The 22,374-nt window shown below is 46.1% G+C and overlaps 1 protein-coding gene across 5 annotated transcripts in view; it reads right to left on the bottom strand.

Moving 5' to 3' along the window:
- Positions 1–22,374, bottom strand: part of DOCK1 (dedicator of cytokinesis 1) — a 495,128-nt gene that overhangs the window by 421,034 nt on the left and 51,720 nt on the right. For 4 of the 5 annotated variants that reach the window (XM_027591584.2, XM_027591585.1, XM_035724125.1 and 1 more), the window contains exons 2-6: positions 16,849–16,932; positions 9,878–9,918; positions 7,301–7,356; positions 3,354–3,450; positions 655–803 (exon numbers count right to left, since the gene is read on the bottom strand). In XM_027591584.2, the coding sequence (XP_027447385.1) occupies positions 655–803; positions 3,354–3,450; positions 7,301–7,356; positions 9,878–9,918; positions 16,849–16,932 (427 nt within the window). Of the gene's footprint in view, positions 1–654; positions 804–3,353; positions 3,451–7,300; positions 7,357–9,877; positions 9,919–16,848; positions 16,933–22,374 lie in introns of those variants that run through there. The other variant, XM_027591586.2, reaches the window with a different exon arrangement.

Here is a 22,374-nt window from a genome sequence, read left to right as displayed (position 1 = left end):
CAGGAACAACCAAATAGTTATCCCGTGGGAAAGGGCGTGGCCTCACTCCAGTTACACACTTGGCAGAATCATAATGAAGCAGTTTGCTCCTGCTCAGCATCCGGACGCCTTGCGAAGGGTAGAACGCACAGCGCTGCTAAAGGCATGCAAGTAGAGCTGAGTGGAGGCCTGCTGTAGATGGGAACTTTTGCAAAAGACATCCTTACACAAAGCAAATTATTTGTTGTTTATCTGAGATTCAGATTTCTGGTGATAAGTTTCAAGGTGACCTTTGATGTCCCTTCCAACTCTTAGAACTTAGGATTCCACAAGGCAACCTGGTGCTTGTTATTGCACAAAGTACACCCATGTCTGGACTCGAAGTCAAGTACTGTGAGCAGAAAATAACTGAAAGTCCCTTGTCAGGGGAAATCACGGCAGTGTCACCTATGGAAGAGTGAAAATGACAGGTCACCCTGGCCCCAGCTTCTCGGAGACAGAGATTTTTAGAATCCAATAGAAAATAACCTATCCTTTTAAAAATGAAAACTATACCCTTACTTTGATGTTAGAAATTGTTTTATGATAAAATATGATTTTAACCTCCTCAAGGCTTATGGTAATGTTATTATACTGGGTAATTTAAGCATGAAATCATCTTTCAAATAAACAAACCTGTTTCCATAATCAATTTTGGCAGTGACCTTCTTCTTCAGTTCTTTCAGCTCATCCTGTGGCAGAGTTCCAGAAAGAATCTGTGACCGCCATTCAATAAGGTCGTAGATCATGTGCCGCACACTGCGAAACATCTCCCTATTGTCTTGCTATAGAGAGGGGAGAAAAGCCATGTATGAAGATTTTGGTAGGAAAAAACACTGTGGATTGTTTTTCAAATACACATGTAGTATATGCTTTATATGATGGGATTCAATCAATGTCAAAAGCATGAAACAGGAACACGATATGGAGCCTGTTTCGTATCAGGCCCTAAAAGATCAAAGGGATAAGAAGTAACGCAAAATCCTCAATATTCCTTCCAACGCTCCAGAGCATGTGTCCCTGAACAGAGAGGTGAACCAGAGCACGATATGGATGTGGAGCCACAAACCGAGCCCATGAACTTCTAGTCCGTGGCCCACAGACGGGCTACCCTGAAACTCCCACAGAGTAAGTGTGAGTCTAAAGATCTTGCCATGGAGGGGCGCCTGGGCGGCTCAGTGGGTTAAGCGTCTGCCTTGGGCTCAGATCATGATCCCGGGGTCCTGGGATCGAGCCCCGCATCGGGCTCCCTGCTCAGTGGGGAGTCTGCTTCTCCCTCTCCTTCTGCCTGCCTCTCTGCCTACTTGTGCTCTCTCTGTCAAATAAATAAATAAAAATCTTAAAAAAAAAAAAAAAAACCTTGCCATGGAGTCTTCAATATTTTGAAAACTGTGCCCTGTGCGATTCTCAGCGCACCAGGCAACTGACCGCCAGGGCGTATTGGCAGCCAAGCTGCAGGGAACCCCACGCACTGTGCTTCATTCGGCGCATACAGAGCAGTTCTGCCAGGAGTAAAATCTGAATCTGCAAGCTCTCGGTGCATTTACATCAAAAGGAAAACACAAATTCACATTTTTATCGTTTTCTACATATTTTGAAGGGGTTGATGGTACAAAAAAAAAAAAAAGGGCAACAGTTTTGCAACAGCCAAGAAATCAATTCATCAAGGAAATTAGGGACTGCCCCCTAACTCCTAAAAGAAGCCACTGGTTCCTTCCATGAAAAGACATCTAGGAGACACTTAATTTGATAAAATTCTAAACATGGTCCCTACATATATATTAAAACATGGCCATTGTTACTTTTTAAAATAACTTTTGCTCTACATATCTGACCCTCTCATCCCACTATTTCTAGTACATGACCTTCTTTCTAGCAATTTCTAAGATCCCCACCACCAACCTGTCAGAGAACACCCCAGCAGACTATCCTGTACCGCACAAGCTCCTCTTTATAGTATCATCCTAATGTTAATTTCTTAAAAAACAACTAAATGGTCAAAAGTAATGGTTTATTCCACAACTAGGTTTGTTTCCTCTTATTAATTCATTTTTCTAAAGCCTTATCAAATATCTAAACTTGGTAATATTGTCAACTCGTCTACAACCAGAGAGCATGGCAAAAAAACCAATTCACAGAAAAATACTGTAAGGAATTTTTTTCTAGCTTTGTACAAATCCAACAATGTAAGTCCACAAGAGGCAAACCTGCATTTCTAAAAAGGAAACCAAGGTGATGGCTGGGCCTGGCTACCCCCGGCCGGAAGGCTAGAGCCATGCCCACTAACGGATCAGTCAGCCTCAGCCCTGTTTGTTTTGCTGCCATATTTTTGTTTAAAAATTGCTAAGTTGAACATGAAAGACCGACTACAAAATTGCTCAGATTTACACAAAACATTCATGGCTAACTTTACGCTTTTCGGTTTTTGAGAACATTTGATGACCAATTACTGCAACTGCTTATTACTGTGCATTTACAAGAAACCACTGTATAATCAAAAACAACAAGCCTGCCCAGGGAGCAGCTGTGGGACTTTTGCAAGTTTTCTGTGTTCCCAAGAAATCGATGCACTGACTCCTCTCCAGAGCCCTTGCTTTGTGCTGACAACATTAGCATATGAGAAATCAACACTCTGAATAGAAATACAGGCTTAACAAAAGGTAATCTTCTGCAAATACGAATTCATGTGCAAAGAAATGCCCCAAGGGAATAGGAAATGGAAGATGTCCGAGTCTCCACTTCCCTGCATTAATAAGGGTTCTTCCATGATTGGGAGAACTGGACAGTTGTACACGGAGCTGGAATGTAAATGACTTCCCCACCTCTGTAACAGGCACACTTAGGTCTAGAAGACTATGTAAGTCTTACTCAAACGATAAGAGACAGACGATGGCAAAAAAAATAAACAGCGACTGTTCTCTACTGCATCCATAAATAAGCATCCATTACAGCTTAAAAGCAAATCTGAGTTTTCATGATCAAAATATAAACATTGGGGTTACATCCAATGCAGCCTGCTTAATCCTGTCTTCCAAAGCGCTCGAGCAGCCCATCTCCCATTCTGCACAAGGAGGGGGAACCCCTTTATCGGTGTTTTGTCACAGTGGGCATGGTCACACCCCAACACAAAGCAGGTCCAAGAGGACAAACAGCCCCCCAGGGTGGCCAGAACAGGCCATGTGGCCTTCTTCACCCTGAGCATGACTCAGTCCGGAAGTTCTGCTTCTGAGGTTCCCAGGGAAAAGAAAAGAAAAAAAAAAAACCCATTGGTACAGCAAGGTCCAAAAAGACCATTCTCTGTGTTTAAGCTCAGATTCAACGTCCCATTTTCTCACCACATAGAGCTGCCTCCAGATGGTGGACCACTCCCGGAGTGTTGTGGTGACTTCCTGTATGAGCGGGAGGTCGCCCGGGATGACCGTTTCATGTTGCCTAAGGGAAAAGAGGAAAGGACGGCCATGTTCATGGGTTTGTTAAAGTCTGCACGTTGTACCTTGTAAATTCCAAATCTAGTCCACAGAATTGAATATTGAAGCAAACGGAGAGAAAATACACGAATAAGACTGTGTCCACAGATAGGAACACGCACACCTCTAAGAACGACAGGTAATATTTGTACAGAGCATGAGCGTGTTCACACACTGCCCTACGTGTCAAGGTGTCTACCTCATACGTCACGGTAAAGAGGAAGGAAGCAAATAATATCCCATTAGAAGGCTCCAGAACGTCAAGGTCTGAGAGTACATTCATAATATGTGTACCCTTCTATCTTATAGATGCCATCAATCATAACCAATATGTGTGGCATTAAAACGCAGGTTTGGGTTAAGATGATTTTTACATTTCCATCATGCATAAAAAACTCATTATATGATAATACATAAAGCAGTTCTCCTTGGAGAAATATGAATGAGGCGACAGCTCTCTCAAATGTCCGGAGGTACTCTGACATCCCAACACTCAGATTATCCTTTCCCTTTTCCCTGCACCCCGAAAGAGGTTAACCCCTGACTTATCCTAATTTTTTTTTCTTTTTTAAAGGTTTTCTTTATTTGACAGAGAGAGACACAGCGAGAGAGGGAACACAAGCAGGGGGAGTGGGAGAGGGAGAAGCAGACTCCCCGCGGAGCAGGGAGCCCGATGCGGGGCTCCATCCCAGGGCCCTGGGATCATGACCTGAGCCGAAGGCAGACGCTTAACCAACTGAGCCACCCAGGCGCCCCAACCCCTGACTTATTCTTAACTTGCTATCTTTGTGTGTGTGTGTGTGTGTGTGTGTGTGTGTGTGTGTGTGTGTGTGTGTGTGTGTTTTAATCATATCAGCCCTTGTTTTCCAGTCACATGCTCTGCATCAGGCCCTGTGAGGAAGGACTCAGAATATTTGGGACTGAGGAAGAGACTGAAGGGAAGCTGGTGAAACTGGGCCACCTGGCCCCAGAATTCCCGAACAGACGGACTCCAACCAGCACGGAATGTGCACGGATTCTGAGATAGGCCCCACCCATGGATCTCGATCTGGCTGGAGCCTAGATCGGTGGACGGGACTCTTACTTGGGCTCACATTGGGGTTTAGGCCTGCAGTGACCCGCTGATGGTCGGGACTCCCCAAGGAAGGAACAGTGGAGTCCCTGAGAGAAGGCCAGTCTCTGTGGACAGGTCTGGCCACATGCCCCACCTGGAGCAGCAGGGACCAGATGTCTGAGGCAGGGGTCCGTATGGGACCACACCCCATGAAACTGTTTTTAGGAATTCCCCTGTGATGGGACATCATCAGTGTCTATTACAGAATATGGTTGTTACAGCAGTCCTGCCAAGTCTGTCACCGAGGTTCCCAGTGAGGGTGCTGATGAATACGGGGTTCCTTACACTCTGCAATGCCATCCTTAGAAAGCCTCTTGGCGGGGGGTAGGTTGGGGTGGATTTCTCTTCTCTCAACAACTGGGATGTTTCCATCCTCCAAATCCTGAGTTTCATGCTGAATCCACTGGGCTCTTCCACTGGTTATCAGAAACTCGGAGCTCAATTAGACAACCCTGCTTCCACCACATATACAGGGCCTCACTGCTCACGCCGGGTCCTGGTCTTGGTTCTGCATCCTTCTCACTGTCTCCCTCTCCGTAGGCCTGATCTGTCCCTGGAACGAACGCGCCGACTGGCTCTAATGTACCTGATCTGGCTTTGTTGTATTATGTCTGTAATCACCTCGTTACCTGCAAGGGGTCAGCAAGGTACAAAGCCAACAGCAGCTTTCTCACAGGGTTGTCGGTAAGACCTACGGAAAGAACATCACGCGGGGCGTGGAAGATTGGGCAGGACACAGCAGACACTCAGCCAGTGGCGGTGGCTCCTTAGTTACCTGGCTCTAGGTGATCCAGCTAGACATCAAGGACAGTCAGGGCTGGAGGCCCCGATCCGAGCATCACCCACAGAGAGGAAACAAAACAACACAGGCCATGTCAAACGGAGGGGTAACCCAGGGCTAGGAGAAGGGCAGGGAGAGCCCCCCGGGAGTAGTGGGCAGGGCGGAAATAGGCTGGGAAGCAACAGAAATGATATGAAAGCATCAGAATAGACAAGGGGCTCCGGTGAAGGGGACAGCCACCGGCGTCCAACACTGCAGGAAAGCACCAGAAGAGCAGCCCTGAGAAGACACTGGAAGCCCAGAAACAAGAGGCACTGGTAGCCATGGGAGCATGGGAGAGCGGACAAATGGGAACTGCCTTGGGTACGGGGGAAAAGGCAGAGAATCGGCGACAGCCGGCACACAGCAATGATGTGGGATGTCTAAGAGTGAATGGGGTACAGAAACAGGAAACCCTGCAAGAGAGACGGGGTAATGACCTTGGAGAGCAAGGGAGCAGGTGGGGGTGGGATGACAGAGCGACCTGCCATGGAAAGGAGGAAGGACCACAGGGAGGGGAGGTCGAGGTCCACAATCTCCGGAGGAAAGGAGGAGCGCTGAGACCACCTGTCAAGCCTGAAGGCAGGAGGGTCTTTGCAAGAAGGGAGACAGAAGGCAGCTGGGCATGGGTGGGAGAGCAGGAGGGAGGCAGGACCAGAGGAGCAGCGTGGGGAGCAAACACAGCGAGCCCCAAAGCAACGGCAGAGAAACTGTTTCTTAACTGCTTCTGTCCCTGGTGCGCCAATCACTCGCTAACTCTGGGGCATCTCCCACGAGCCCCAGGAACAGGAGTCAATCTGTCTGTCTGTGTGGGTGTGACTCCACTCACTGAGAATCAAAATAATCTCTAGTTCACTTTACTATTATGCTTCATAATTACATTCTCCATATATTCTTTTGTATACTCACAGTGCTTTTTTTATAAAAATTAATCAGTCTGACTTCTATATTGATTCCGATACAGACAGATGTCAAATACATTCAATGCATACTTCATTTCATTATAACTACAAGAGTCAAAACTTTCCTTTTTTCCTTCCCTTTAAAACTCTGCACACAACACATTTTATCTATATTAAAAAATTCCGTATTACAGGTCATCCCTATCTATGCCTCTAAGTTATTTTCTTCATTTTAATTATGCATCATGCAACTACAGAACCCAAGCTAGTCCTTTTCATATGTTAAAAGTATAGTGCTTGGAAAGGCAATTTTGTAATCAGCCAGAGATGTCATTATGCAGTAATCATATGATTAGTAATTTTATAATTTACATATTTAACGGAGGGTGAAGATGTAGAAGAGACAAAAAAGGAAAACATTTTAATGCTCCTTCTTCCAAGTTCACACCTGGCTATTCATTTGCCATTCCTGCCTAATGGGTTCTCGTTCTATAAAAGTCCTTTTAATGATCTTATACATCAGTTTTATGACCTCTAAGAAACATACATCACAATTAGACAAAATGTAAATTCACACACATCCCAATTTACCAACTGTTGCTTCACCCTAAACTCCATTTGTGTCATAGCCTTCAAAGTTTTCCAGAAAAACGGACTCAGAGCTGGGAGGCTGGAGCCTCTACCCAACGTGATCACTCACAGACAAGCACAGAGCACTGGGCCCGTGCTACCCAAAATCAGCACTGAGTCAAAGGAGCACGGCTGCAAGCCCAGTGCTGACTTCAGACTTTTCGAAGGTCCAAAGCCATGTTGTCCACACGTCTCCATCCCGAGCCCCCTTTCTCTGCCCAGAACTCCTGCCCCATCACAGTCACTCACACCCACATCCAACCTCCTAACAGGCCCTGCCATATGCATGAGCAGCAAAGCCAAATACAATCACCGTGTTTCTTCATTTAAACATTAAAACCAGACTCACCCTTTTCCTTCAACTATGGCTTCTTTAAGATGAATATATGAAGCAGGAAATATACCCTATGGGAGTAAGGGAAAAAAAAAGTAATTTCATTATCAACTTGAAAACCAACCGAAAATCAGAAACCACACTGACAAGGTGAGGGGAGGGATGGCTGGATCACTATTAATTCTGCGAGCCTCATGGTAGGTCCCACATACAACACAGCAGGGCGAACAGGAAGTGTAAACTCAGCCTGCTTGTATTTCTCGGAGACTACAGATGTCTCTGAAGAAAACAGAAGCGATCCGTGTGCAAGGAAAAAAGGGCTCAGGGCTGTCCTGTGTCTTCCCCACAGGACACACCTCGGGTCCGCTGATGCCCTTGACTCGGGCAGCTCCGAAGCCTGCAGATGCCTAAAAACAATTTCTGATGATGGTCTCTGACAGTTCCCTCTTTCAAGCAAAGCTAAAATGGCCATGGAAAGTTGATTTCCACCATTTATCATCACGTAAGCATGTAGGACTACTTACCTGACCCACAGATTCTCATCAATCTCCCAACTGAGGGGCCATCTGAGAAAATACAGCAAGTGGGCAAATTTCGCCCAGTCCGCACGACTACCAGACACGAGTTTCCGTTAACCCGGCGCTCTGCATTCCCCAAGTGCAGCACGCACAGGGGCTTAGCAGCACGGTGTCTGAGGGAGCATTTCTCAAGTGCAAGTTCAGTGTCAGGTGCAGTCCTCGAAGTGCTAGGAGCTTTACCAAGACTTGCTGTCCTGCTTCCTGAGCAAACAAAATAGCCGCCTCTCTGGTGTGAGGCAGAAACGAGCACCTGAAAGCGGGCAGTGGGGCAAGAGGTGCTGGGACCCGGGGCTGCACAGCACAGCCGGATAGGGTTTCCCGTGTGAGATATAGCTCATGCAGCAGGAATTTATTCAGCAGCCCTGGTGGTTTCCAGGCACCTGTCGTGTGAACAGGAGCTTCTGACTGCGTTTCCCTGGCATCTGGACCCAAAGCATTTACACAGGAAGACCAGTAACCACAGCTACTAATCGTGTTTGGGAGGGGCACGGGCACCACGGACTCAAGCTCCTTCTGCCTAGAGGAAAGCCGGAATTTCACATAAAGAATTATCACAGAGGTGGCAGCAGTCAGACAGAAAGACAGTGGCCGAGCAAGAAATTAGACCAAAGGGCCCCAAGGCTGGGAGTTCCACCAGGTCCCTGTTGTTCAGGACACCCCCAAGCCCCAGGATGCCTCCAGGAGCGCAGGTGATGTTAACACGTGCACACAGATGGAGGCAGGAAGACGACAAACAAGCCAGCCTCCCCCCGTGTCCACAGACACCCCAGGATCTCAGTACACCTGCTCCCGGGCACCAACAAGCCACAGAGGGAGGGGACACACGTGGAGGCTTGAAACGAGCAATCGCTCCAGCCGGGGTCGTTCAAAACCAGTCCAGACAAACTACGCCTGTGTGCATAGCTAGACAAAGGATGGTTCCAGAACACTTGGGAGTCTGGATGACTGGAGGCCAAGTCCCTTCTCTGCACTGCCTGGAGGGGCCCACTACAAAATCATACTATCTTTAAAGGCTTCACAACCGCCTCGTCTTCCAATGAGGATTTCAGAAGAAAAAATGCAGCTCAAGCAGGGCCCTTCGTAAATGACGGCTACAAAGGACGAACAGCTCCCACCTGTCCAGCAGGGCCCGGCTGCGGGGTTTCTGGGGGAAGCAGGGCAGGCAGGTCCTGTGCTTGAGCCGCTGGACTTTGGAAGCCTTAAGTTACAGGCTCAGGATCACATGAGGAGTCCAGCCCAATAAGGAGATCATGAGAGGCAGAGTTAAGAAACAGGAGTAAAACGAACCTTCTGTCAAGCATACGTAGATATTAAAGTGTGTGAGTTAACGTGGACAGAGCCTAATCACAGCTTAGAATGCACATTATTTCAAAATCGTAGAATGAAACCAGAGGGCCATAATTAGGTTTTCTGAAGCTAAAAACAGAAAAGCCACAACAGAACTGTGTCAGGGAGTGTCCACCACAAGGATCGAGGTGTAATTGCAGGTCTTGGCTTCAGGAGTTCAAAGAACCACACACGCAAACGGCCCTGGAAAGCAGAAATTTTCTTTCGCTGAGCAGCTCGGGCAGTTTAAAATAGTTCTACGCAAGAGGAAAACAAGCATGCATGTTGCAAATCTGTTGTCATCAAGGATAACGTAAGACCCAAAATCATAAGCATTAATTTTTTTTTCTGAAGTCATTACAGCCGGGTCCTTCCCCCCACCTCCCGTGCTTAAAGAGGATGTGTGACATTCTACCAGGAAAAGAGGAGTGCGCCTTTCGTGACGACAGGTCAGCACGGCGCCCCAGCCCAGCAGCTGCAGAACGGAAGCAGAGCGGTTCTTTCTGTGCACGTGTATTGTTCAGAAGAAAACAATGCAGGGCGGCCCACACGCCAGCCCACACATTTGCTAAGCTCAGAGAAAGAGATATACTGGGAAAATTGCAGACACATATGGGATGGGAATGATTTCCTCTCACGGTGTGACGAATGAACGGAAATGCACTGGGGTTCAGAAAAGAGGACTTACCTTCTTGGACTTTTTTCTCAAGGTGTAACCTCTGTACCACCCTAAACAAACACAAAGTTGCAACAGTTAGAAGGGGGGAGATATCACAGGGCCCCTCACAATACCTCCCTGTCCTGGAGAATTCATTGCTTTGCAGAACCAGGGAAATCGGTCTGTCACCAGAATTCAGTAATCCTAAGAGGGTGGAAATATACTAGAAGGTTCCAGAGAGTACATCTCAAATCGGCCTGGCTGGTGACCTTCCCAAACACTTCTCCATCGGCCGCTGGAGGCCCTGAAGCCGTCAATTTGAAGTTCGGCAGCACCGTCCCATGAGGAAACGTCGTCCTTTTGACCATTCATCACGGAGAGGGCTCCCTGGGTATCCATTTCCCTATCTCTCCCTCCAAGTGACTTGACTAGGGGTCACTGCCAAGTGCACATACCAAATCTCCAGATCATCAAGAACTGCCCCACAACAGAGGACCTATTGAGCGCTAACTTCCTCCCTCCTCAATCCGGACACGCTGTGCCCCGGAGCAGCTGTGATTTCACACAGTGTGTCTGTGGCAGAGACTCAGCCCCCCACAGGAAGCGCCAGGCCCAGGAACATGGGCCCACCTAGCCCTGGGGGTTGGCCTAGACTCAAGTTCCCGTTGCCTCCAAGAGGGGAGGAAGCTGAAGACAGGCACGCTACAATGTTAGCATGATGTAAGTGGTAAGTGGAAGGGGCCAGTCAACGGCAGAGCAGCTCTGACCACAGCCCTGGCCCCTCCCCGAGAGCCGAGGGCAGAAATGATCCCTGTAGATGCCCTGTGGGTACGTGGGCCCAGTCACCAGCCTCCGGACAGCCCCATCCCCCACGACGGCCAGCCGTGGACGCTTCTTTACCCCAAAGGCTCTCAAGTCTCCCTGGCCACCCTGCTCAGGGAAAGTGAATCCAAAGCTCAGAAAAATTCTAACTCTGCCCACAGGACCAAAAGAACCAGGTCAGAGAATTACAGGAGTGCTCAGAGAGCGCAGGTTGGGTAAATTCCCAGAGAATAACCAATTAGGCTCTTACACAGTATCAGAAAGTCAAAGCTCAGAAGCGAGCAATGTCTGAGTGAGCTCGGAATATTGGCACAAGGACAGCACCCTCTTAAACAGCAATCATGTTACCAACCAGAGGTGAGGAAGACGATCACAGACCAGAAAGGGATGGGGTAGAAATGAGCAAAGTCCTCAAGGGGTTATTAACAGATGCTCTCCAAGCATTCAGAACCGGAGATGGACATTCCCAAGACCCTTGCAAAGGATTTGCTAAGACCGAGCGGCGACTGCTTGGCTCTCCTGACAAAGGGGCTCAGCAGATCAACCGGGGACACTGCAGACACAGTGTCTCGAGTTCAGTCGAACATGTGGAGGATCATCTCCGGAGAGCCATACTGTCTACTTCACTGGTTTCTGCGCCTGGCCCAGAATCTGTGCCCATCTAGGGCAGCATTCCCAGGCAGTGAAATGGAGAAAGAGGGGAGGTCTATGCAGTTCCCGGCCTACATCTAGAGCCAAATAAAGGCTGTATTTATTCAAGTTTAAGGACAGTCTTCTATGCCATCATTATAACCTTTCCACGTCTTCATTATTAACATGCCCTTTCGTTTCTGAAACTGACAAGGGATGAAATGTTCTAGAACATATAAGGAAAGACTGCCCAGTGACAAGTAAAAGACAGAAACCAAGTAAAAAACCAAGTAAAAACCGAGACAGAAACCAAAAAAAAAAAAACCACACTTAATCAACAGTGTATCGAAGGAAGCCAAGCATTTACCCACCTATGAAGAGAGTGCTCGAACTTAAAGAAAATTAGACACAATTTTACTGCACAAACTTCAGTGGTAAAAACTGTAATGCTGCAGGCTATGGGCAGCCCTGGGTGGTGGGGAAGAGCGGAGCCTGCAGCAACCGAATGGGAGCGGCCATCCCTACTTATCCAAAGTATCTGGCCCCACAGCCTGCAACCAGTAACCCCCATCCTGGGAATGCATCCCTGGGAAAGAAGTGTGCGCGCCCATCCATGCACGGCGGGACAGCCACAGAATGCCCATGGCAGCATGATGTAGGGGGGTGCACGTGGAGGAGATCTGAGTGCCCAGAACCGAGAAGGCTATCAGCAAAACACGCAGCGTGTGCACACACAGCAGTGGGAGCCGTGAACTAAACATATACTAAAAATAAACAGGAGTCCATCTTAGAACACAGCACTGAATAAAAAAGAAACAGAACGAGAGCTACACCCACATTTATATACATGAAAAATATATGCATGCCAAACAGTACAAGAACACAGGTGAACAAAAAAATCCCACATTTATATACATGAAAAATACATGCATGCCAAACAGTACAAAAACACAGGTGAACAAAAAAATCCACTTCAAACACAGTAAAAGGGTTTTCAGTGGGAAGAGGGAGAAGAAAGGGGTGAGCCATGGGGATAAAAGGTAGTCTCTTTTTTTTTAATGTTATAATAATAGATGGAGTTTCTTTTTTAATTGCCTTACTAGGCAAAATGAAAACCTATTGTTTTCCTACCCAAGCTTATTTGCATACATTACTCCTTCAACCCATGGAGCCCACACACTATGTGCCAGAGACTGCACTAGACAGAGCAAAATACAGAATGAAATGAGACCAAGTGTTCTGCCCTCCCTGAGCTCACAAATGGGAAGACCCCCCCCTAAGACAAGCAGGGGCCAAACCATGTTGCAGGACAGAGACTTTAGCATGACGGAGAGAGGACATCCCTGCATGGGTTTCTTGCAGGGGAGGGAAGGGATAGAAGAGAATGCAGGCCTGGCTGCTCCGAGGGGAACGAGCAAGAGGGAGGGGGGGCTAGAAGCAGGAGGGCCCACAGTTAGTAGCACCATCTCCCAGGGAAGGCTCACGAGTGGTCTCCGTGGAGTCAACCAACCTAAGACCCAGGCAGGTATGGGCAAGACACAGCCCGGAAACTCAGGGAGCACACAGGCCAGCTCAGGAAAATGGCAACCAAGTCAGCGAGTCCCATACGGTGTCCCTAGCAGAACAGGAGGAACACACACACTGGAGTCCAGGGACAATGCCACGGGCGGGCAGGACCAGGCAGAGCAAAGGAGCTGGGAGGCAGGCAGGAAGGAGCTTCTGCCCAGACAGGTGTGCTTAGGCTGAGTCTTCAAGGAGGGCTCACTGTTAGTCAGATGGAGGAGGGAGGAGTCACGCTGGAGGAGGGAGGAGGCAGGGCAGCAGGTGGAGAGGTGAGCTCACTATGCCCTGAGAAACCATTAGCAGCGAGGCCGGTATATGCATGAGGAGGAAGCTGGAGTTTCTTCCAGGATGGACAGGTGAGGACACCACCAAGGTCCTGGGGTCGGCCCAGTTTACAAGGAGCTGCCTAAAGAAAGATGGATAGGACATTCCCTTATGTCAGGAGGATGGGATGGTGGCCTGCGCTCTGCGTACTGAACGGCTAGAGAGCCAAAATCCAGATGCGACCAATCGTGTCCTGATGGACAGCATCCACATGCATAATGGGCCTTCTGGAGAAAAGAACCAGCAGGTGTCCTGTGTGTAACACGCTGCAGGCACCACGGGGGCAGACTCAGCCCTGAAGCCGGAGGCGCCGGCAGCAACATGACCGTCACTCTCAGGAAGACAGTACTCACAGCCACACGGCCCTTCCACTGGGCCAGGGCCAGGAGGCCAGTCACCGGCGACACGTTACAAAGAATGCTTGCCAAGTGGAGGCTGGGCTGGAGGGCTCGCTGGCCTCAGAAACAAGAACCTTATTAACGTGACTGCCTTTTCCAATCTGTCACGGGTTAAACTGTGTCCCTCAAAATAGACGTTGAAGTCCTCGCTCTACCTGTGAATGGGACCTTATCTGGAAATAAGGTCTCCACAGACGATCAGGTTAAAATGAGTTCATTACAGTGGGTCGTGAACTAAAATGACTGGTGTCCTTAGATAAAGGGGAAGCAGACAGAGACACACACAGGGGGGCCGTCACATGAAGATGAACACAGAAATCAGGGTGTTGCATCTACAACCTAAACACTACCAAAAACTGCCGGCAAACACCAGAAGCTGGGGAGACACGAGGAACAGCTTCTCCCTCACAGCCCTGCCAGCGCCTTGATCTCGGACTACCAGCCTCCAGAACTGGGAGACAATACGCCTCTGCAGGTTAGGCCACCCAGTGCAGTCTGTTGTTATAAAGGCCCCAAGAAACTCACACTGTCTCACAAGACCTTCCGTTGACAGATGCTGATGGCACAAAAAGGAAGTAAGGTGCATTTAAAAATTTGAACATAGTTCCAGTGTAGTGGTTTAATCAAAAGAATAATTTCCTAATCTTTGTGCACTGCCTACCAGCTCCCTGACATCCAGCGTCCAGCGCCCAAACAGCTGTGTGGAGATGAGCAGGCGGCAGGCCTCGCACATCCTCGGCCACTCGAGAATGACTTCATAAACTGGGATCTCGGCTCACCTCTCCTGTCTGGTTGAATCTGGACACTGCTTAAAAGCAGGGGTGTGCCCTCAATGACCTCTCCAAGGTCCTTCCACCCCCACACTGCTTACCCTTTATTCTCTGCTCCAGGCCTTCATGAGCCTGAGAGAGAGAAATTAACCATAACTTAAAGGTAAATTTGTTCTTTGAACTTCACTATAAAGAGCGATCATCCAGAATTTATATTCTCTGCAGAAAGCCAAGTAATATCCTGAAAAGGATCACACAGAAAAAGAAAATTAAATTTGACCAACAGAAATACATTTTCTTAGAGGAAACGTAGGAGGGGAGAGGAGGAAAGAGAAAAAAAAAAAAAATGCCAAACTCAAATATGATCCGTGAAACCAAAATAGAACAAAAGGAAAGAGCAGAAAAACCATTATTCCATTTTTATTTGATGAATAAAGACACCAAGTTTCCCAAAGTCAAAACTACTTCCCCAAACGCATTTCTCTGATCAGATTCTCATTAAAACCAAAATGATAGTTGTCAAAGAAAAGGAATTTGTTTTGTGTTAAAGGGTCTTTACAGAGACTGGAATATTTTAATCAGAATCTCGAAGCCTGACTAGCCCCAAAACGAAATGCTCACTGAAGAAGCTTTTACCAGGATGCTCACTATCCAATTTTTTTAAGTCAAATGTACAGCAAGGATCACTAGCTCGTGATAGGATCCCACTGTTTGAGTACATTCTTCTTAGGAAGCAAAGAACAAGAGGTGGCAGTCCCCACATACCCAGGCCGACCGGAAATTGCTATCTATTGAGGAATGACGTCACTGCCCAGTGTTTATTAACCAGGATTTCAACTTCAACTGAGTGGGGGCAAACAAAGAAGATGTGAGAGCATTTTTCCCTTCAGATCAGTAAAGTGTCTGAGATGAGAGGTTTGATCCTTAACCTCTACTTAATTTCTCCCTGTTTCCTCTCAAACATTGGCAATACATACTGAGAGCAGATAAGGCAATCCAACTGTCAGCTATAAAAGCTGAAAACAAGCAGAAGGCACCCACCACAACTACTCATTCACTTAAGGACAGGGTCTGTTTTCGAAGAGTTACATCTGCTTCCAGGCATACGCCACTAAAGCTGATTTTTTTTTCCCCAGTAGGAAGATTTTAGGGTCAAAGATGCAAATGGACTGGAATTCTAAGTCCGCGTGCGTCCCAAGGGGAACTGAGGGACATGGCCATGGGTGTTGTAATAGGTTCATGCTTCCCGGAGGTGTCTGGGAGGGGCACTGGAGCAAGCTGCAGCCTGCCCAGTGCACGGAGGCTCACGTCCGCTTCACTCTTGTGCAAATCTCATAGACGGAGTCTGAGGTCCAGGTTGCCGATCACTGTGGGACAGCTTCAATCTCCTCTCCCACCCTCACCTCCTACCGGAAGGGTTTAGCTAAACCCACTCTAAAAGCAATTCTTCTATTGAAATGATCCATTTTCATCGGTTCTTTTCATTCATCGGCTATATGGGAGTCACCCCTCCAAGGAGGAAATAAAACCACCAACGTTAATTACACAATTTTACAGCATTTCCAGATCTGAGGAGTCTCAGAAATCAAGCCCATCATGGCTTCCCTTCTGTGCCACAATAACCACAGAGTAAAAGGAAGGGTGGGCCGTTCTAGCGATATCCAAAACACTAAATATAAAAACCAATTGTGTGGGGCGCCTGGGTGGCTCAGTCCATTAAGCAGCTGCCTTCAGCTCAGGTCATGATCTTGAGGTCCTGGGATCAAGTCCCGCATCGGGCTCCCTGCTCAGCAAGGAGTCTGTTTCTCCCTCTCCCTCTGCTCCCCCCACTTCGTGTGCTCTCCCTCTCTCAAATAAATAAATAAAATCTTTAAAAAAAAAAAAAACCCTAATTGTGTGAAAATCCAAGGACACTGAGAAACTACTATCACGGTAGTATTTACTGGATTTCTAATCTATTGGGTTTGCTTTGAGGGCCCACGTCCCACATAGCTGTAACAATGTCTGTTCACCCTTAAGAAAATGGGGTCAAAGAAAAAAAGAAATAGTTTTGGTTCCTTTCTTAACAAACCTAAGTGAGAACATAACAAGTCTCACCGTTCACATCAAACACATCAAAACAGTGACTTAACAAGAAAATATCTTAAATGTATTTTTTTCCCCTAGTATTTCAAGCGGTCAGTTATTCACAGTCAAGATTCACATACATTTGCAACAAAGGAACCAATGTGTTCTGTTGTTTTTAATGAAAACAGCTATTTCCACAGAAAACTTTAGAGGTGAAAAATTGGAATTTTTAGTGTTAATTTCATCTTAATCAAGTATTATTTAAACAATGAAGAGCCTCACGACTGCCCTCACTGGAAAGGGCATCCATCATGTAGGAAGATGGATCATATGCACAAGACTCATGATGACACATACTTCTGAAACACTGAGAACATGTGCTAACTGCCCAAAACAGGAAGAGAAAGACACCAATGGTATACGTTACCTTCATATGTTTCCAAGATGTGCACAGTGTCTCCTATTTGTAAAGAAAGTTCATCCGCTCCCCTGGCATCATAGTTATAAAACGCTGCGAAGGAGAAAGAGAGGTAAGGAGACATTAGTGCAGGTAGAAGTGACTTTGCTGGCTTGTTTCTGCTTGTTTTTAATGGTGAAATACATTCAGTCTCTGCCTGAATCGCCTCTCTGACATCCACAAAGGTAGCCTTTTCTTTCAAGAGACAATTGTAAAGGGTCATCGACTAGAAGAAATTCAGAACACCATGCAATCGTGATTTTTTTTTTTAGTGCGGTCCTGAAGAGCACCAGTGACCAACGCCGCGTGGGGCTGGCACGGAAGCAGACACACAGACCAAGAAAATAAACCGGAAATAAATCCACGCTCACGTGGTCAACATAGATGCTGTGAAATCTGCCATTTTCACCATCTTTAAGTGTCCAATGAGGGGGCAACCTTCGCTGCGATCGCCTTCCACAATGTTTTCATCCCTTCCACACAGTTAACTCCATACCCACAGACCAGTAACCCCCATTCCCTCCCCACAGCCCCTGAAGACCTCTAGTCCACTTTCTGTCCCTATGAACAGGCCTGCTCTACCTGCCTCATAGAAACACATCAAACAGTGCTGCCCTTTTCCTATCTGGTCTCTTTAACATGATGCTTTAAGGTTCATGCGTGCTGTATCATGTATCAGAACTTTATTCCTTTTTATGGCTGAATAAGGTTTGTAATAGGAAGAAAACTGATACTGTTACCATTTTAATTATCACTTCATATACTGTCTTGTATTTCCATTAATAGATTTTTTTAATTAAATAATTACTTCCTTACTATGAATCAATTACATGTGGGATGAATTTTTTTTTAACTTAAAAAGATATATGCACCCCATGTTTATTGCAGCATTTTGTAATAGGCAAGTTATGGGACCAGCCCAAGTGTCTATCAACAGATGAGTGGACAAAAATCTGGTATATATATATACACAATGGAACACCACCCAACCATAAAAAGGAATGAGATATTGGTGGGCTGAATATTTTTTGGAAACCAACCTGATTTTTAAAATTATCATATAATCAAAAATTAATTAATTAAAAATAAAATCAAAATAATCATATAACCAATGCTGATATTAAGCCAAAAAGCTACAGTACAATCAAATGGCAAAAGTATGTCCAACATTAAGAAGAAATTCTGAAAACTGGCAATACTCAACAAATCTCTAAAATCCCTAATGTGTATCCTGACATAAAGCAGTTCCTATTCCTTTCAGATAAGCACCCAAAAAGTCATACCATTAAATGCCAACCGCACTTTTGCTCAAACATGATGAGATAAAGGTAACCATCACAATGGAAAAGGGGCATTAGAAAGCGTTTAAGATGCAAAAATGACTGAAGTAGCCCACTCTCTTAAAAAAAAAAAAAAAAAGAAAATACTTGAGAAAGAAGGGCAGAGCTGGAGGCATCACATCCTAGATTTCAAACTATACTATGAAGCTATAGTCATCAAAAGAGTATGATGCTGGCACGAAAACAGAGACATAGGTCCATGGAACAGGACAGAGAGCCCAGAAATAAATCCATGCTTATATGGTCAATTAACCAACAACAAAGGAGGCAAGACTATGCAATGGGAAAAGGACAGTCTCTTCAACAAATGGCACTGGGAGGGAAAACTGGACAGCTACATGTAAAAGAATGAAACTGGACCACTTTCTGGCACCACAGGCAAAAATAAACTCAAAATGGATTAAGGACTGGGGCACCTGGGTGGCTCAGTCGGTGAAGCATCTGCCTCGGCTCAGGTCATGATCCCAGGGTCCTGGGATCAAGTCTTGCATCGGGCTTCCCGCTCAGCGGGGAGCCTGCTTCTCCCTCTCCCTTTGCCTGTCGCTCCCCCCGCTTGTTCTCTCTCTCTCTCTTTCTGTCAAAATAAATAAATAAAATCTTTTTTTTATTTTTTTATTGTTATGTTAATCACCATATATTACATCATTAGTTTTTGATGTAGTGTTCCATGATTCATTGTTTGTGCATAACACCCAGTGCTCCATGCAGAACGTGCCCTCTTTAATACCCATCACCAGGCTAAGCCATCCCCCTACCCTCCTCCCCTCTAGAACCCTCAGTTTGTTTTTCAGAGTCCATCGTCTCTCATGGTTCGTCTCCCCTAAATAAAATCTTTAAAAAAAAAAAAAAAATGGACTAAGGACCTACATGTGAGACTTGAAACCATAAAACTCCTAGAAGAGAGCACAGGTAGTAATTTCTCTAACATCGGCCATAGAAACACATTTCTAGATATGTCCCCTTAGGGCTGAGAAACAAAAGCAAAAATCAACTACTGCGACTGTAGCAAAAAACAAAAACAAACAAACAAAAGAAAACCCACCTTTTGTACAATGAAGGAAATCATCAACAAAACAAAAAGACAAACTACTGAACAGGAGAAGATATTTGCAAATGATACATCTGGTAAGAGGATAATATCCAAACTATACAATAAACTTACACAACTCAACACCAAAAAAAAAATCCAATTAAAAAATGGGCAGAGGACCTGAATAGACATTTTTTTCCAAAGAGGACATACAGATGGCCAACAAACACATGAAAAGATGCCGAACATCACTCATCATCAGGGAAATGCAAATCAGAACCACAATAAAATATCACCTTACACCAGTCAGAATGGCTAGAATCAAAAAGACAAGATATAACACATGCTGGCGAGGATGCAGAGAAATGGGAACTTCTGTGTACTCTTGGTGGTAATGTAAATTTCATCCACTGTGGAAAAGAGTATGGAGGGTCCTCAAAAACTTCAAAGTATAAACATCATATGATCCAACAATTCCCCTACTGGGCATTTACCCAAAGAAAATGAAAACACTAATTCAAAAGAATATATGGCCCCCTGTGTTTACAGCATTACAGTGTTATCTACAACAGCCATGACAGGGAAGCAGCCCAAGTGTCCATCGACAGATGAATGGATAAAGATGTGCTCTATATACACAATGGAATATTGCTCATCCATAAAAAAAGAATAAGATCCTGCCATTTGCAACAACATGGATGGACCTAGAGGGTACTATGCTAAGTGAAATAAGTCAAAGACAAATACCATAGGATTCCACTTATATGTTGAGCCTAAAAAAAAAAAAAAACAAATGAACAAAGAAACAAACTAAAAAACAGACACATAAAGACAAAGAACAAACTTGTGGTTGCCAGAGAGGAGCTGAATGTGGGATGGTTGAAACAGGTACAAGTAAGAGGTACAAACTTCCAGTCACTAAAAAAGAAATAAAGAAAAGGAAAGAAAAATACAGTAATACAGTGGTATGCCTCCTTTCCAATGGATCCTACTTAAAAAGATAGCAGACTAAATGTAAAATTCATCTTCAAAATCCTGACCAATTTCTCATCCATCCATCCTGAACACCCTGCCAGACCAGGCTAGTCTTAAGTGGCGCTTCGCTATGTCCATCTCTAAAATTCTCCTTGATCATCAGCATGTGCAAACTCCTCCAGCAAGCATGGTGGGCCCTCCACCACCTGACCACCTCACCTCACCTTCCTCCAACCACACCCAATATGGGTCCCAGGAGGACCCCCGTCCCTGTTTCTCCCTCAACAGCAGAAGCCAGCCTGTCCCACACCTGTGTGGACCAACTTACCCTCCCCACCATCAACAAAATCTTCCCACCAGCTGCACCTCTTCAGAAAGCCAACCCCTTCTCCAAACAATCCCGCCATAGCACACCTCCTGCCGTCCGCTCCATACCTGAGCTACCGTGGCTGGGAAGGCAGTGTAGGCCTAGGCAGCCTCCATGGTTTTCACGCCCGTGGTACCTGGGGCCAGACGAAATACGTGGCGTTCATGCCTCTACCCCTGAGGATCTGAGGGACCTCCAGCAAATGACCTATCTTTTCCATATTCAGCTTTCCCCATAAAATAAGGCTCTGGATATCTACACCTTGTAGGACCGTGTGTGCATTCTGTGTCTTAAAGACAATAATGCTGCTGATGGATTTGGGGATTTGAACACTGGGTGTCCTGCAGTGCACACTTAGTAAATGATAAAGGCTCTTACTGTGGTTGGGAGTATTTTGTTTTTACTGTAATAAAGACTTCTATCCCTACCAGAATCCTTTTTAAAAAGCCAAAGCGAGCAGATTAACACATGATCACAAAAATCCTAAAACATCAAAAACCATATACATGCAGAAAATTCCATTTTTGTAGGTATTTTCCTCTATTTCCACCAAAATTCATAAAATTTCAATGTCCTCAACTGACATAAATGGTTATTAGTAGTTACTAAGTTTATTTAGCATTTTATGGTGAAGTTTAACAAGAAATAACTGCATCAGGCAAAGGAAGCCCAGAGCATATGTCGGCCTTTCCTGGTTCAGCATTAAGCATATTCCTAAGCCTTTAGGAGCCATAAACGCGTTTCTCACGGTTCTTAACAGCATTCCTGCCAGCATGCCTATCCTGTTAGAGATGTGCAAAAAATAAACACATCAAAAATAATAAAAATAAAATAAAATGACAGGTCGACGACAAACACATTCGGGCCCGTGTGAATTTGTAAGGCACACAACACAAGAATCTCTAAGTACCTGCCCCCTCCCTCTCCAAAGCGGGCAGACAAGAGTAGTTGTGGGAAAAGGAACTTCAAATTTAGCCATGCAATGAGCCGTAAAGACCCCTGATTTTATAGATGAAGGGGAAAAGGGCCTCAGGGTTCATGCCTGTGGCCCCAAAAGACACGGCAGAGGTAGGACCACCAAAGTGTCTGCCCAGCCCCTGGCCCTTTGTTCATAGTATCATAGCCTACACAATCTCATATTTAAAAGCAAACTGAAAGACTCAACTGTGTGAGATTATTAGCCAAAGGAATGGGAGGGAGGGAGAAGTGTGATAGATAGAATGATGCCCTCCCCCAAAGACATCCACATCTGAGTCCCCGGAACCCTGTGAGGTGTTACCTTACATGGCAAAGGGGGCCCTTGCAGGGGTGTCTAGGGTAAGGATCTCCAATGGGGATGTTAATCCTGCATTATCCAGGTGGGCCCAGTACAATCAGAAGGGTCCATAGGAGGGAGGCAGGAGGGCCCGAGTCAGAAGATGTGATGCAGCTAAGGTTGCAGTGATAAAAGGAAAGAGCCACAGGTGGAACGCAGGTGGCCCCAGGCAGCCAAAAAAGGCGAGGAAGGGGAGTCCTCCCATCCCCCACCCCGGGCGCTCTAGAAGGAACACAGCCTACACCTTGATTTTAGGACTTCTGACCTCCAGAGCTGTAATATAAATACGTGTTGTTTTAAGCTCCTGAGTTTGTGGTAATTGGTTACAGCCACCACGGGAAAGACATAGGGAGGTATGCAGAAGACAATGTGAAAGGGGGCTTTTGTGGTTAATTTGTTCACTGCTGGAGCAGGGGTCCCAACGGCAGGCAATGGAACCCCTGACCGGTCCGTGGCTGAGGTTCCCCTA

Source organism: Zalophus californianus, chromosome 15 (genome assembly GCF_009762305.2).
Source record: "Zalophus californianus isolate mZalCal1 chromosome 15, mZalCal1.pri.v2, whole genome shotgun sequence".
In the NCBI taxonomy this organism is placed as follows: Eukaryota; Metazoa; Chordata; class Mammalia; order Carnivora; family Otariidae; genus Zalophus; species Zalophus californianus.
The sequence above is the reverse complement of the archived record's forward strand: the minus strand, read 5'-3'. Positions and strand labels throughout refer to the sequence as shown.